At 49.0% G+C, this 15,439-nt stretch overlaps 1 protein-coding gene and 1 non-coding gene across 3 annotated transcripts; one reads left to right on the top strand and one right to left on the bottom strand.

Moving 5' to 3' along the window:
• Nucleotides 1-4,351: 4,351 nt before the first annotated feature.
• LOC119433633 (dnaJ homolog subfamily B member 4-like) lies at nucleotides 4,352-15,062 on the bottom strand. Of its 2 annotated transcripts, none has more exons than XM_049658845.1 (5): nucleotides 14,960-15,062; nucleotides 10,513-10,677; nucleotides 7,715-7,769; nucleotides 6,669-7,000; nucleotides 4,352-5,086 (listed from the first exon to the last, which is right to left on the bottom strand). In XM_049658845.1, the coding sequence occupies exons 1-5, from the start codon at nucleotides 15,029-15,031 to the stop codon at nucleotides 4,850-4,852; spliced, it is 861 nt and encodes a 286-aa protein (XP_049514802.1). In that variant the 5' UTR covers nucleotides 15,032-15,062; the 3' UTR covers nucleotides 4,352-4,849. The 2 variants fall into 2 exon arrangements, with proteins under 2 accessions (XP_049514802.1, XP_049514801.1); XM_049658844.1 differs by having other exon boundaries at nucleotides 4,354-5,086; nucleotides 6,669-7,009.
• LOC119434203 (U2 spliceosomal RNA) lies at nucleotides 10,031-10,217 on the top strand. Its single transcript, XR_005188583.1, has one exon. It is a non-coding gene; the product is annotated as a U2 spliceosomal RNA (small nuclear RNA).
• Nucleotides 15,063-15,439: the final 377 nt, after the last annotated feature.

Below are 15,439 nucleotides of genomic sequence, written 5' to 3'. Positions count from 1 at the left end.
CCACCTTTCCCTTGACGTATGTGAAAGACGTGCGGTTGATATGTAGGCAGCGTCACTGTCGGGACATGGTCGGGTCCGTGTCCCACATCAGCTAGAGGTCCAGGCCTCGTGAGCAATTTCATCGCCAGAATCGATAGAAACGGTGCTAGTTATGCTCACGGTTCTTAACTCACAACACGGCTGAAGATCAGCTCGAGACTCTCGGACGCACGGAGAGACGGACCATTAAAGGGACCGACAACCAATTTTCATGCTACCCGTTTTTTTCTTTGTTTTTCCTTTTTCGTACTGCAAGAGAGAAATCTTTCCGGTCAGAACGTCCAATCCTTCATTGGTAGCGCGGAAAACGGTGGGTAACATTTTTGGCAAGAATTCTTCGATCTAAGCATGCTGGAAACAGTGATAAGTGAACGCGACAGCGAGTTTACGTCGGCATTAGTGGGAAGCATACAAGTGCGGCCCTATACATAGCCGCAAGAAACTAATATTTCGTCTATCAAGCCGGATGTTCATGTGGTGGGTGGAATTTCGTACCTAACTCGAGGTATGTTCACTCGCAAACTCGCACGCGTACAAAAAGCACTCACGTGCGCCGCCGTGCAATGAGGCAGGCAAGGCGGCAAACCACGGTACCGCCGCTTCACTCGTTGCCGCATTCACAGCGCTGTTTGTTAGCGTGAACCTTTTTTTTAAAAGTATGACACGCGTAGAATAAAGCACAAATGCGTACATACATAACACAAAGGCTGCGATGTTTAAACAATGCATGTAATGCACATAATAACAGCCGCCTTATACGTACAGTAAGCTGCGGTTGCATGGTCAACATCCATCTCTAGTACCAAGGTTTCACCGCAAGGCGGAGCTACATGCCATTTTTGTCGGTATGTCCCGGTATACAAAATGCTAGAGAACAAAACAAAACATGTAAAACATATGTAAAACAAACAAAACTATATAGGCCGGCGTTGGCCGCAATGACGTACGCGAAGCATTTCATTTGCTTTGAAATCGCTGCAGAAATCTCCTCTGATATATGTTGTCACTGGCGCCAGGACAGCCAATCGCTGGTTTTCTTTATCTCACTGCAGTGTGACCATCAATGGTACGACAAGAGACGCTGCTTCTCTCTGTAGTTGGAAAATTGTTGGATGTTTTCTTAGTACGTCTACAGTACAATTGATCGGGTTTTCACGAACATGTGTTTCGCGCTTGAGGTGGAAGCGTGTCCCGAGTGGTTCGTGTTAAGCCTGACGGTTGCTGTATATACATACACACACGACACATTGAGGGGAACTAAGCTTTTGTTCGTGGCGCAATACGCGTACAAACCGTAAGTCTGGCGCGTTTAGACCTTCACTAATCTGTGAGACGCGACGGTGACCTGCGCGGCCTCTGTTACCGGGCCACGCCTCACTTGTCAGCCCGTAAGAATCTTCGAGCAACCGGCGTAGGTGGCTCGCAAGAAACAAGAACCTTTTCCAGAGCTCATCGGCACTGACGACGAGGACTGTGCACGGTATACGCCCTCGAGAAGTTGTTATTACCGTGACGGGGCGAGACGACGAATCGGTTCCCCGAAATTATGGTTGGTAAATAAAGAACTTCGTGAAATCAAAATATATTTGGAAAGATGCGTGCAGCTTCCAGGAGCCGAACGATTCCTGCTGAACGTTGCAGCGTTTCAGTAGTCCTCAGAATTGCAAGCAAGCGTGGTGAGATGAATTTTTGCATGCGGTATACATAGCGCACGGAAAATGAGTGAAAGAAAACACACGCGCACGCACACACAGAGAGAGAGAGAGAGAGAGAGAGAGAGAGAAAGAAACGAGACCTTTTTACTGATGAAATCAACTGCACTTTGTCGGCAATCTCCTGTAGAAGCATCCATGCAGTACTGAAATACGTTTGACTATACGCCTCACTGCATGCCGTGTCACTGACGTTGTGCAATCGAGCATTTTTTAATGTTTAATGCGAGCCTTACTTTAACTTTTCCCACTTATTGAGGGTACGGGCAGCTGGCTGTGGATGTCTTACCATGTACAAAAATAGGGCCATTGAGTTTGTGTATAGACATTTTGGACCCCTGGTAATGGGGAACTGGGTGCGTTTCACTAGGTATTTATTTATTTATTTATTTATTTATTTATTTATTTATTTATTTATTTATTTATTTATTTATTTATTTATTTATTTATTTATTTATTTATTTATTTATTTATTTATTTATTTATTTATTTATTTATTTATTACATCGGATGGTTCGACGGAGCCGTGCGTCATTCACGCGAAATATGTTCCAGAGGTTTTCTTCGGGGAAAAAATTCCGGGAGAATACATCTCTGGATGAATGTCGACGTTAATGCGATTAGCATTGAAGAAATGTAGCGACACGCCATCTCGGATTCCAAAAGTTATGGGGGCAGAGCCACGGCAGGGAAGCCGAACAAGCGGGCACCGACTAGAAACTACTGGCATATCTACTGGGAACGAAAAGGCTCAGCAAATCTCGATGGTTGCTCCGTGATCTCGACGCAATGTGTCGCTTATTGGACCACCACAGTGTAAAGGGATGGCTTCACGGAGCGTTCGCTTGCCAAGGCTGGCTGCGTGATGCAACTCCTGTCTTCCTCCATGGGAGCTGCAATGGGGGCGGTTCAGCTGCATTGGAATTATGGGAAATACATGGATTTGCCTAAATTTCGTCCTGGCTTTAAAGGGGTCCTGAAGCCGCACATTTGAGCTCCGCTGGTTTACCATCTGTACGGGTTTCATGGAGGGTGAGATGTGCGAGTATGAGCCAGGGACAATAAAGAAAGAAAGAAAGAGAGAAGGAAAGAAAGAAATCCCGTGTGGCTCATACCGGAGTCGCACATTTCAACTATGCTGGTTTACCGTCTGTAAAGGGTGCGTGGGCGGTGAAAGCGAAGCTTGTATTGCCTCACAAGTGCCGGCGATCCTCATTCTCTTCTCAATATTAAAGACATAAGCACCCATTATCGGAACTTCCACCGCCGTTTTCCTGCGCCCTGCAAAGGGCTGAAGAAGGCGGACGAGAAAATTCTTCGCCTACTCACTAATACGCTACTGTGCCTGGCAGTGCTCAAACACTTTAGAGAGTTTTAGATTAGGGGGACGCCCCAAGCTCTAGAGGGGCCCCAACGATTGCGTCCCCTTAATCTAAAACTGTCTTTTGACTCTTCCTTTTCCGGCCTCCGCCAGTACTGTGGGGAGGTGGCTGACATCTACCACATCGTATGGGCATGCCAACTCAATGTCAACGCCATGAGCAAGAAGCACCAAAAGGAAGGGATAAGACAACAGCAGGACCCTCTGAAGGCGGGCGCCTCGCTGAGAGATGGCAAGCCGCCGTCCTCAGCGAGGCACCCGAGGACCAGGAGTGGGCCGTCCAGCGGGCCAGGGCCATTGCCGAGGATCTCGGAAGATTTTTCTCCGGCGAAGGACCCCTGGCAGCCTAGCCCCGGGCACCAACAGCCATAACCGTTGGACAAATAAAGTTTATTTCTATCCTAACTCAATCCTTCTCTAACCCCCAACCCCAACCCAATCCGAAAGGACTGAGAGGCGGCCCTGCTCGGCTGCCTCGAGCTTCCGGCTCAACAGGCCATGGTCCGGCCAGTCAGGACAGCGGCCACGATCAATTCAGGGACCCACCTGGCCAAGGGAGCTGGCCCACTAAGGGCTGGTTGTCCGAACAACCTCTCTGTAAATAATGCTTTAATAAATGTTTACCACTACCACACAGAGTAGAGCAGGTGCGGCGAAAGCTGCGCCGGTGCCGGATCGCGTGAGGCGCGCGACCAATCAGGTTTGTTTGGTGCGTCGCGGTGAGAGAAGGGGAAGGAAAGGGGGTTGGCGAGCGCCCTGCCGGGCTTCCCTCGCCTCATATCAGTTTCGGCGCCCGGATGGGAAGGCTTCGCGTGGTGCGTTCCGCTGAGGAGCAGGCTACGTTTGAGCAACTGCGCCGCGAACTCGCTCGGGAAAGGGCTCGTCATCGACACGTGCCGATTCTAGCGTGAGGTCTTCCGAAGCCGAGGCGAAACGTCAGCGAAGGGCCGCGGACCCCGAGTTGCGGGAGCGCGATGTTGGGGCCAAACGTCAGCGATGAGCCACCGACCCTGAGTTTAGGGCAAACGTAACGGAACGCCTGCGACAGCGTCGTCTTGCCACAAGCTTTGCTTACCCCCATTTTCTCGATAGGGGAAGGGCTAGTAATTTTTTTTCTAGTTACACGAACAGTGATCTTTGTGTAGTTCTTTTACAGCTCTGTTGGTAGCCCACATTCACAGAGTGGAATGGCTGCGATTTTTTCTCACTTTCTTTCCTTTTTTTATTATTTCGCGAGTAAAAGTCGATCGATTCACGCATGGCGCCAGTGTGAACATATATTCAGATAACACTGGGACCCAAGTTGGCGTCAAGGAGGTTCACTGAAAGCGGCGCATGCAAAGTGGCCCTTGGGGAACATATCCACTGGTAATTATCGAAGTTGAACCAAAGAGATTTACTGAAGAGTCGACAGGAACTGCAGACTGCACAATCTCCGGGATCGGCGCACCACTGCGGACGGCGCCAACGCCGCAAAACTGAGTAACAAGCCAAGAAAGGCTAACGCCTTAATATTTGGTCGACTCAGATTATGTTTTCGATCAGTGACACGAGCATGAAATATCACAAATGTTGTCATTGTACGCAAATTTATTCGCTTGAAAACGTCGCTAACGGGTTGCGGAATGGATCAAAGAGACTTGAATGTGTACATCCGCTAAAACTCTCAGTGGACAAGTTGGAGTTAAGCAAGAAGTTCTGCCCGCATCAACATTTCTCAGACGAGGGGATCCAATGTGTCCCAGAGTATTCGCAGAGCAGTGTCCGTCATCTTGCATGGATACTGGATGTCGAAACTCAGGAGCAGGTCGCCTCGCGTGCTGGTGTCGTCAGAGCGACGCAGGCCCTGTCCCGGGATGCGCTTGACGGTGGTGGGCTTCACAATATCCGTCAGCGGCACAGATATCGTGCCGTGAGTGAGGGTGGGCACTTCCAGCGTTGTCCCGCGCAGAGCCTGTGAATCAATGATGCAAAACAAAAGTCGCAGTCTCGCCCGAAAGGCGAAAAATCGATTGCGATAACAAATTAATAGACAGCTATACAAAGTAAGGATAGTAGATTTATAGGCCGCATAAATTTGCAAGCATTCACTTTCTAACTAAATTAACAAGCATAGTGTCAGCGTGCAAAGGCAAACATGACCACATCAAACTCGATGAGCGCGGCAACTCGCTGTCAAAACGCTGGTGTGAGGAAGCTAAGCGGCAGCAGCGAGCGAAGTGACCTTCGTGCTGCGTATCGCATCTACGCAAGCTGAACGGCGAGAACGCAGCACGCACAAAGGTGTGAGTCGTCGAAGCGCCTAGACTCCGCCCTTAACGCAGGTATGGCGCACGCGGCCGCGGAACTACGCAGTTGCTGCGGCAGTACAACGCCGCCCCCCCCCCTCCCTCCCCTGCCTCCGGAACCTAATGCGCGACGGAAGACGGCGCGCCTCCTTACCTTTTTCCTGCCTCCCGCGCGCGAGATTAAGCTCCCTCGCAAGCTTTCACTCGCACATACAGCATACGGCGCGCGGTGATGGTGTTTTCGCCCTGGGACTTTCTACGGCGATCACGGCGACGCCGACGGCAAAAATGATCCCCCGGCCGGTGCTTCGCCCACTCATCATCATTCCCCTCGTGGATTTGCGGTGTTTTTTTTTTTTGTTCACAGGCATCTATTCGCATGAGGACGACATTCGCGATAAAACATATGAGCCAAGATTGGACTGCTTAATTGCGTGAGTGACGCGACTCACGCAAGTTCGAGCATGTAATTAAAAGCTCATTAACGTCAGTGGCCTTGAAGTAGATTAAAAGTGAACTCAATCTTATATAAAGCCTTTCAATAAATTTAACTTTCAGTCACGCAGAGTTTGTTCTCGTGGTATCGCCCCTTTATTTTGTTTTAACAGCGGAGCTGTTTAAGCCGGCCGTAATGTGTGCCGCCTGCCACTGCATTGCTTAGGAACCACCTCGCGGAGCGTCGCGCGCTATGCTCGGGAGAGAGAAATAGAAAATGGGAGCGAGAGAGAGAGCGCGCGTCGCGCGCTATGCTCGGGAGAGAGAAAGAGAAAATGAGAGCGAGCGTGAGAGAGAAACAAATTGTAGCAGCACCAACGAGGTAACGCGCTGAAGTGCTGCTGACGCCATCTGCGCTTCTCCGTTTCTCTGCATTAGCGCCGAACGCTCGCGGTGTCCGTGACTGCAGCAGGCGCCTCTGGCGGCGGCTCGGCCGAGCTCCCACCAGCTGCGCGCTACTGTGCATGCGCCGTGACGTCATCCCGGCATGTCGTCTGCTGCGCGCCGCCCGTACACTGTGCATAGCTTTCGCCCCACTTCCCCTACGTGTGCTCGGACTGTAAGTGCTTCGCGAGGCGTTCCCCGATGTCACGTACCACAAGAAAATGATTATATAAAGACGAAGCTTAAGCGTCCTTCAAGTTCTTTTTTTTGCTTTGTTTTTTTTTCTCGGCAAAGGTGGGGGCTACTCTAGGTGTCTGACCACTGTATAACGAAGCGAGAACAATGAGAGAGAAAAGACGTAACACTTACCTCCTTGAAAGTGATCTTTGCGACGTAGAGGACATCCGCTCCATCCCTCTTGAAGTACGGGTGCGGCTTGTCGCGTATGATGAACACGACGTCGGCGGGGATGGTGTTGGGAAGCTGGTCACCTTCGCCATGGAACCTGACCTTGGTGCCTTCTTTCCATCCGGGCTTCACTTTGATATCGAACAACTTGCTCTCCGGCTTCGGCGTCTGACCGTCTGGGCCCGTCACCGTTCTCGTGATTTTAATTTTCTTTGTGCAACCGTTGTACACTTCCTCGAGTGACACGGGCACGTCGTAATAAATGGTCGGCTCTTGGTGTCGCTCGGTTGCTCCTGCAGTGTCTTGATTGAATCAATCAATCAATCAATCAATCAATCAATCAATCAATCAATCAATCAATCAATTAGTTTAAGTGCGCAAGAATACCCGAAGGTCTAAATACAGGCGCACAGAGAAAAAGAAAATGGTAGCAGGAAAGCTAAAACAACTACGATCAAAAGTTATGGGTTAAAATAATAGAATAATAAAAAAAATCAGTTACAGGCCTGCGCGGCACACGCAGCATAGTCACAGCGTAAGCTGGTTAAGCGGCGCAAGAGTAGCTCCAATTTTGGCACCAAGCACAAAAAGTCTTCGCGGCAAAGTGTCTTCGCCTCGATTTTGACGAGAACGATCTGAACAGTCCGCCGTGCGACGGCGAGCTGCGGTTGTAATGCACAGTAGTCTGCTGAGCCCGATGATGCCTGGTTGTAGCCGCGCACGTAGCTCTACGATTCACTTCTTGAGCAGCGGTTCGTACCTTGAGAGGAGACGCAACGTGTACCGAAGAGGTACCCAGAATACGTGGCGCACATCTAACATCGGGATAGCGTTGATTGCGCGCCTCGTCTGAATCGCATCGCGTCTGAATCGCATCTCGTCGCACGAGGCGGTTGCAGGCACGTTAACTAGATGGCGCCACCATACTGTCGGAGGCTCGGGTCGTCTTCGCCTGCGCGCCTGGCGCGCACGCGCAGATTCGCATTAGATTCACACTAGATTCGCACCGGTTCTACTGCCGATGCGGTCGTAGAAGTCTCGCTTCTTTTTGTCGCTCAGCACCTAGGACGTGTGAACGTTTACTGGTTATTAATAGATTAGCATAGCTAATCGATTAATAACCAATAAACACAATTAGCATAGTCGATTAATAACCAATAAATTCCGGAAAATGCTGGGGATCACTAGCCCAGAAGCTAGGACTAGCTAGGTGCCCATCAGCTCCGCTGTCTCTTTAGCATTGCGCCTACAGTGAAAGCTACGCTATTTTTTTTTAATGGGGTGAAGTCTGACTGAGATGGGGACTGATGAAGATAATGATTTTTCTTTTACAAGCTGGTGGGTTCTCATCAATAAATCATTCACCATTTCTTGTCTCTCCAGAACAAAGTAGCTGGGAAGAACTTCATGAGTTTGCCACGTGCCGTACGCTGGCGCTGTGCATCAAAATTTAAGGAGGACGGGGGGGGGGGGTCAGGACATCCGGACATTCCCGTCTGATCCGCGCATCTGTGTATAGCTAACTACACCACCTTTCAAGCGTACTGGTTAACGGCTCTATCTCTTACGGTACATAACGCGATGAAGGAATAAACGCTATCTAAATATTCTCCCTGAAACAAATACATACATGCCTCATCATTCATTCAATACAGCGAATATTTTTTTAAACCGGCCGGCTATTCGCTTATATTGACAATCATCGTCGATAGTTCCTGCGCCATTTTTATGTCAATACTCGTCCAGTTTCCTGCGCTGCACGAGGGATATCCCACTTCCACGCAAAACTTTCGCTTTAGTTTTGCTTCAATTATTTCATAATCATTTTCATAACGTCTGCTCCGTCAGTCTCTTAATCAAACTCGCATTCAGCGCATAATTCCTTTCTTTTCCTGGTTTGTTTAATTTTTCCTTTTTTTCCCCGAGAGAATCATTCCGTGGTACAAAAAACACTCCTGATCTTTAAAGCCTGTCATATCATATTCTTCTAACTGCAAAACAATCAAAACCTTTTCTTTTCTCTTTCTTTTTCAGGTGACGATGAAATGCCAGAAGGTTTATAACAAAAAAAAAAAAAAAACATTTTTACCTTGAATACGAAATGAAGCACCTTGCGACCCACCTGACACACCATGACATCAGAGGAGATTCGCTGCTTTGCGGGAAAGAGCAAATGCTCCACGGTGATTCTAAAAGACGTGTATGTGCCACATGACTGCGACAATGTGAAGGGAAAACAGGGCGCGGCGCTTAAATAATCGAGTTACTACAACGTACGACCTTAACACATGTTCTAGAAGAAAAAGAAAGTTGTCGCAGTTTCACCTGAAAGGCGAAGCATCAATTGCGACAGCAAATTTGTAGAGAGCTATACGGAGTAATGATAGTAGCTTTATCAGCTGTATAAACTTGGACATGCAGCAGCACCGGCAACACGCAGAACTGTTGTCGACGCCGTCGGCGTTTTGCCCGCGTTCGCACAAAATGCGTGCGGCGTTGGTGACTGTTGCCGGAGCCTCTGATACAAATAGGCACTTGGTGCCGCAGCTAAACGTCGCCTCCCTTCCCTCCCCCCCACGGCCTTTCGCGCGTCGGAAGAAGGCGCGTTTGCTCTACATATATGGTGATTGTAAAGGAGGAAAGAGACGCCTACTTCTGCAGCCCGGAAGTAGGCGCCCGGGAGCACGGCGCAGAACGCGCGTTTGTTCTCCGCCGTGGGTTCACTCCCCGTGAAAGCGTGCGTCCCTCGCGCCCTTTCACTCGCACATACAGCGTTCGGCGGCGCGCGGCGACGATTTCATCTCCATTGACGTCATACGGAACCTCACGGCGACGGCGACGCCGACGGCAGAAATCTGCTTTGGAGTGTCCATATAATTGATATCGCAATAAAATTTCTGTGCCATTCCACTCTGTGAAGGTGGATGACCAGCGAAGCTGTGTATGTGGTGATTGACCGTTGCTCCGGTGTAACGTTCCAAGTTTGCGAGATGGGGGCCATATGGACGGTTCGCATTTCTTTCCGCATCGCGGTACTGGCTGGAAGCACGCTTACGCTTGGCGTACGCAGCCCGCTCATAGTCGGTGGTCTCCTTCCGCTGCCGTCACGCCCATTCCCTTTTCTGTTTACGCCGTCGTTCTTGGTAGGCACGTTGTTCTTCTTCAGACCGTACTACACGCAGCCTACCCATTTCACAGTTGGAGCCGAACTGAGGAAAGAAGCCTACGTAGAGCATCACGCCAGGAGACAGAAGACACTCAGATATGTAGGCACAAGTTTGATTACGCGGGATGGCGTACACGTTTATGGTGCGAACGTAGACATGGCCGACGCGGGCCAAAGTGTAGTATCTGTTCTTATCGGCTTAATTTATGATACGGGTTGTATTTGGACCCAAGATAGTAAACTTATTTTTGCAAGTTGGCGGGGTGCTTGAAGCCTGCTTCACCTCCGCCGCAAGTCGGCCCGGTATTGATTGCGCTATCATCTGGACTTTTGGTCTATACAGACATCGATCCACTGGAAACTAGCTATATATACAGCTTCGCTGTAAGAAAGAGGAAAGATTTTAGACTATTTTCCACCATAAATTATGCGTCAAAAATAGCGTTCATACTGTGCGGCGTCGATCACCCCCTAACTCTATCTGACAAGCACATAAGTAGGACGCGTGAACGTATCCCTATGGTGGGCGATTTAGAAATCACACATGTGCGTTTTCAAGATAAAACACAACGTTAGATTCGCACCGGTTCTACTGCCGATGTGGTCGTAGAAGTCTCGCTTCTTTTTGTCGCTCAGCACCTCGAACGCCTCGTCAATCTCCTTGAACTTCCCTGCGGCCTCCGGAGACTTGTTAATGTCTGGATGGTACTTGCAGGCGAGCTTCCGGTAGGCCTCCACGACGTCGTTCTTGCTGGCATCCTTGCCGATGCCGAGGATATGGTAGTAGTCTTTAACCATCGTCTCCTGCAAGGGTAACAGGAACAAGATTAGCAAGATGAACAAGCGGGCCCAGGACAAACAGAGCAGACCTGATCTGGAGGCCAGGGTTGCACTAGTCTATAAGCCCACAGTTATATAGACGTGACATTCTTTCTGGATCAATTTTGGAGGTATCAGTGCTTTCGCATTTTCCGCGATAAGTCGAATGAAATGGAAGAGTCATGGCTAAGCCCATACCTGCAGCATTAATATTGACACGTGTGGTCATTTGTCTGTCTCCGGTTGCCGCTTTTCATCAGATAACAAAGGTTAAACGTTATCGCTGTATGGGAACCTTCTCGAATGCTATCGATGACTATCCGTTGTCTGTTGTCATCGAACCTAGTGTAACCTGATTGTATGCGCAACGCGATTTGTGTAGTACTTTCGGGAATGCACGCGTACACCAACGATTAAGTTAGAACGTTCGACGTGTCATGTATAAAAGCGGAAGTGCTTGAGCCGCATATCAGATTTTCGCCGATCGCCGACTGTACTTGACGCTATATCGTCGACCATCGAGTGTCACTTTTCTTTCTGGGCACAGGTTCACCCAATAAACAGTTAGTTTTCACTGTTCGAAGTTTTCACTAGTGCTTGATTCTTCGCCGTCATTACAACGTGACAATATCTGTTATCGAAGCTTCAATTATTTCGGTTTTACTGATAATTCAGGAGTCTAAGCTCGGAAAAGAACGATGACAGCGAGTTATGAAAGATATCCAGGCCACGAAAGTAAGCGTTATAAAGACTCTGTAGTCCGGTCGCCGAAACAGATCTGAGGCTAGGGAAGCCCGGCGGAGCGCGCGCCAACCCCATTTCCTTGCCTTTTTTTTCCCTCGCGAGACACGAAACGACACTGATTGGCCGCGCGCGTCACGTGATCCGGCGCCGGCGCAGCTTTCTCCGCACCTGTTTCTTTCTTTCTTTTCTTCCTTATTACTTTCTTTATTTCTTCTCCCTGGCTCATACCAGCATATCCCTGGCTCATACCCGCATATCCAAAGCGGGTATGCGCCACACATGACTTTTTGCGTGACTACGCCGCCACCGAAATTTGTAATGCAATACAAGCTTCGCTTGAAGAAGGAGTGGTCCTAATACTGATCCTTGAGGGACTCCGCTAGTTGCCATGTAAAAAAGAAGACGTTTGGCCATTGACGTCAATATAGCACGATTTATCAAGACGATAATTGCGCAAGAGATTGACAAGTGACGAGTCAACATCAATGTGCGTAAGCTTGATCAGAAGCCGCGAGTGGCTGCCTACATCAAAAGCTTTGCTGAAGTTACAGTAAACGGTGTCAACTTGCCCCCTTTGAAGTACCGGTGCGGATATCTGCGTAATGAAACGCGGAGCTATTATCCCGTGGGTCGGCGCAGTGACGTCACGGCTTAGCTCCGTTCTGCGCAGCCGCGGCAACTACTCGGCACGGCGACGTCATGGCTTGGTAAAGCTAAATTGAAGCGGTGCGGCGTGCGCGATGACGTTACGGCTCATGCAGCTGTGGCGAGGCTCGGCGCAGCTGGGGCGAGGCGTTGCTACGTTGCTACGCGACGCATGGTGACGTCATCGCCAGGCGGAGGTTTTGCGGCGTACACCCGACGGACCATCCTCGAGCTTAAACAGCTTCTCTAGTTCACAGAGGTATGTGCCATTGCGCTTGGACCCTTTATGCACTACCACCAAGATCGGCCCACATTTCGGCGTTACACCTGACGGCAAACGCCCAGGTTAAAGAGCTTAGCTGTTTCTGATAATAATAATGTAAATATTTCACTAGGGTACTGTAGGTAGAACCCATTTATTCCTACATTCTTCCGTCTAACTTCGTCGTCGTCTTCTCTTCTGCATTACTACGCTGGCGATGTGGTTCGCCACAGACTCCCAATCAGCTGTCTTGGCCACCACGAGGATAATAATACGGCCGCACATTCCCAATTGAAGCCTTTTCAAAATTTTCACCTGGTCCTTGGTAGTATATTGTCTTCAGGAGTCCTTGGTGTCTGACTGTCTTGACGACAAAGTAAGGTCCTGTAAAGGGCCTTTTCGAATCAAGTCCCTTTCGGACCAGAACCGACGAATCTGGTTCAATCTCAGGCATTTTTTTGCTTTGTCTGCTGTCAAAATTCTTTTTCATTGGAACTCTATATTTTTTTCGCTGCTGAGAAGTCTTGGGGTGTTCCTTCAGATCAATTAGTTTCACTAAACCCAGTTCGTGACCCGCTGGCAGCCATGAGCTCGTGCCAAATGCCGCAAAATGTGGGCTGCATCCCAGGCCCGCTGTATATGATCTGTTGTGATGTGCTACGGCTCCTTATAAGGCTCGTTTCCAGCCGCCTTGGAATTCGGGGTATAATCTAATGTACATCTTCAAGTCCCTTATCATTCGCTCTGCAAGGGAATTCGCTTCCGGATGATGAGGTGCTGGGAAACGAAGGGTGATATTTCTTTTCTCATGCACGAAGTGGCAGTTTCTCGCTTTTAGAGGCTGGGTCATTGTCTTCGACGACGACTCTGACGTCCTTGAAGAGTTCTCGTTCCAGCAATGATATCACGCAGTTTGCGTCCTCTTTTCCAGCTTTGGCGGCGACAACACGCGTGCACTCGTTTACGGCGACAAGGAATGTTTGCGTCTTCCTAACTCCCCCCCCCCCCCCTCCCCCACCTTCTTTTTTTTTTTATTTCCGCGAAATCAATTGTCGTGTGTCACTGCGCTTGAACGCCTTTCCAGTAGATGTCACCTCACCTAAAGGACTTTAGAGCGCCCGTGTGTCAGGGGTATCAGTCAACTTTACTGAATGCGCAAAACCTTTATCCATATCGGTCCCCGACGCGCACCGTCTGCTTCTAAATTTCCAGAAACAATGATATCATACATTGCTGTCTTTCCTTCCTGTTTTTTTTTTTTTTTTTTTTCATTTCCGGCTTGTGCGCGGCGGTATCACGGCGATTTGAGAGCTACGAGGCATTCAGCGCATGCCGTGATAAGAGACCCTCTTTCGCTTGAACCTTGAACCTGGATCCGCTATTTCTCGGTGCGGCCCTCTAGGTATAGCGAGCGCTTATTGCATTCGCGAATAGGCAAATGACGAGAGAAGTGCACGACCAGCCTACGCCAAGGCGAAGCGGGCTACACCACTACATTCGTGGGTGCCGTAGAAATGTTCAGTAATTTCGAGTCAGCTAGCACATTCTTTTAATACAATTTTCATCGAATCAAGAGCGTGAACAAACCTGCTTGCACTCGCGGAAGAGCTTCAGGAAAGCTTCACTTCACACCCAGCCAGGGGTTTCTGCAAAGTCTTTTAGCAAATAAGCTTTAAAACTCGATCGCCTGTGGGGAATAGCGCAATTATAGCTCTGGAGCTGGTCTACCCAAAAAGGCGGACATTACTTGCACGAGAAATTCAAATTCAAAATACACTAAGTAACACAACATCACTAATTAGGTTTCTAATTACCTTACGGCATACATTGCAATTGACAAATTGTATCCGGTGTGATTGCAAGGCATATCCGCTTGAACTGAAATCTGTGGACGACCCCATTTTCGAAATATGCGCCATCAAATTTGGGGTAAATACGCACTGTCGTTCCACTTCCTTTTTCCACGAAACACCGTTTTATGCATTGAAGCACAGAAGTAACTGGGCCGCCAATGTATTTCCTCGCAAAGTTTGGGAATTAATAACTCGAAGCTGGTGTCATCCGGCGAATTCGTTTCATGTAGATCCTCCTTGCCTACTACCCGGCCACAATATGTGGGGTTAGATAATTAGAAACATGATTAATTAGTGAATTGTTGTTAATGACGCCGATTATGAATTTCGATTTCTCGCGTAAACAATGTCCGCCCCTTTGAGAAATCAGGCTCAAGGATTAGAGTTGTGCTATATGCCACAGGTGATTTCTCAAAATATCAAACACCCCGTACATTCAACAAGTCTGTGTTTGCTCAGCACATTTTCTTCGTCGTAATTTACGCGTAAGACAAAGCTTTCATACTGCTCTGCGTCGATCAGCCCTGCTCTGCCTACGAGTAATTTATCGCGTAATGTCATTTATTTTTTATCTGGGCTTAATATCACGGGGCAGTCTCTTTAGGCAGCATTCTATACTCTTGTAATCACTTTGGCCTATTCCCCGTGTATAAAGTGCTCCCCTTAGTGCGTTCTGCACTTGTGCTTCGGATTGAACAATTAGCGACGTTTTCTTTTCTTTTTTTTTTCTTTTCATGAATGGGCGACAAAATGCACGACTTACTTTCGGAGTCCAGTCCTGCTGCAGTGTACGGAGTTCTCGATTCGTTCCCTCCGCCCAGATGCGTTTGCGCATGCGTGCCTTTTCGCGCACGCAATCTCTGTGGTGCCTCGTAGCAACTGGCCGTCGCTGGAACGCACCGTCGCGGAGAGAGATACACAGAACAAATGTATCAGCACACCTCTAAGGCGTTATCAGTCGATCGAGTCGCGTACATTCCATAGCGCAACTCCGTATATACCAGATATTCGCGCACACTGCCTGCGGAGGAGGAAGTAAATAATTAATTTGCGGGGGTTTGCGAGCCAAAACTACTATCTGATTGTGAGGCACGCGGTAGTGGGGGACTCCGGATTAATTCCGACCACCTGGGGTTCTTTAACGTGCACCTAAATCCAAGTACACGGGTGTTTTCTGCGTTTCGCCCCCATCGAAATGCGGCCGCCGTGGCCGGGATTCGATCCCGCGACCTCGTGCTCAGCA

The sequence above is a fragment of the Dermacentor silvarum genome, chromosome 11 (genome assembly GCF_013339745.2).
Source record: "Dermacentor silvarum isolate Dsil-2018 chromosome 11, BIME_Dsil_1.4, whole genome shotgun sequence".
Taxonomy (NCBI): domain Eukaryota; kingdom Metazoa; phylum Arthropoda; class Arachnida; order Ixodida; family Ixodidae; genus Dermacentor; species Dermacentor silvarum.
The sequence above is the reverse complement of the archived record's forward strand: the minus strand, read 5'-3'. Positions and strand labels throughout refer to the sequence as shown.

Bases quoted from the DNA above. Each gene is read 5' to 3' on its own strand.
- LOC119433633 (XM_049658844.1), bottom strand. From the start codon at position 15,031: ATGCGCAAACGCATCTGGGCGGAGGGAACGAATCGAGAACTCCGTACA. The intron at 7,770-10,512 runs GTGCTGAGCGAC...CACACGTCCTAG, and splicing joins AGATTGACGAGGCGTTCGAG to GTGCTGAGCGACAAAAAGAA. The intron at 7,010-7,714 runs GTGCGAATCTAG...GATTCAATCAAG, and splicing joins CCGCATCGGCAGTAGAACCG to ACACTGCAGGAGCAACCGAG.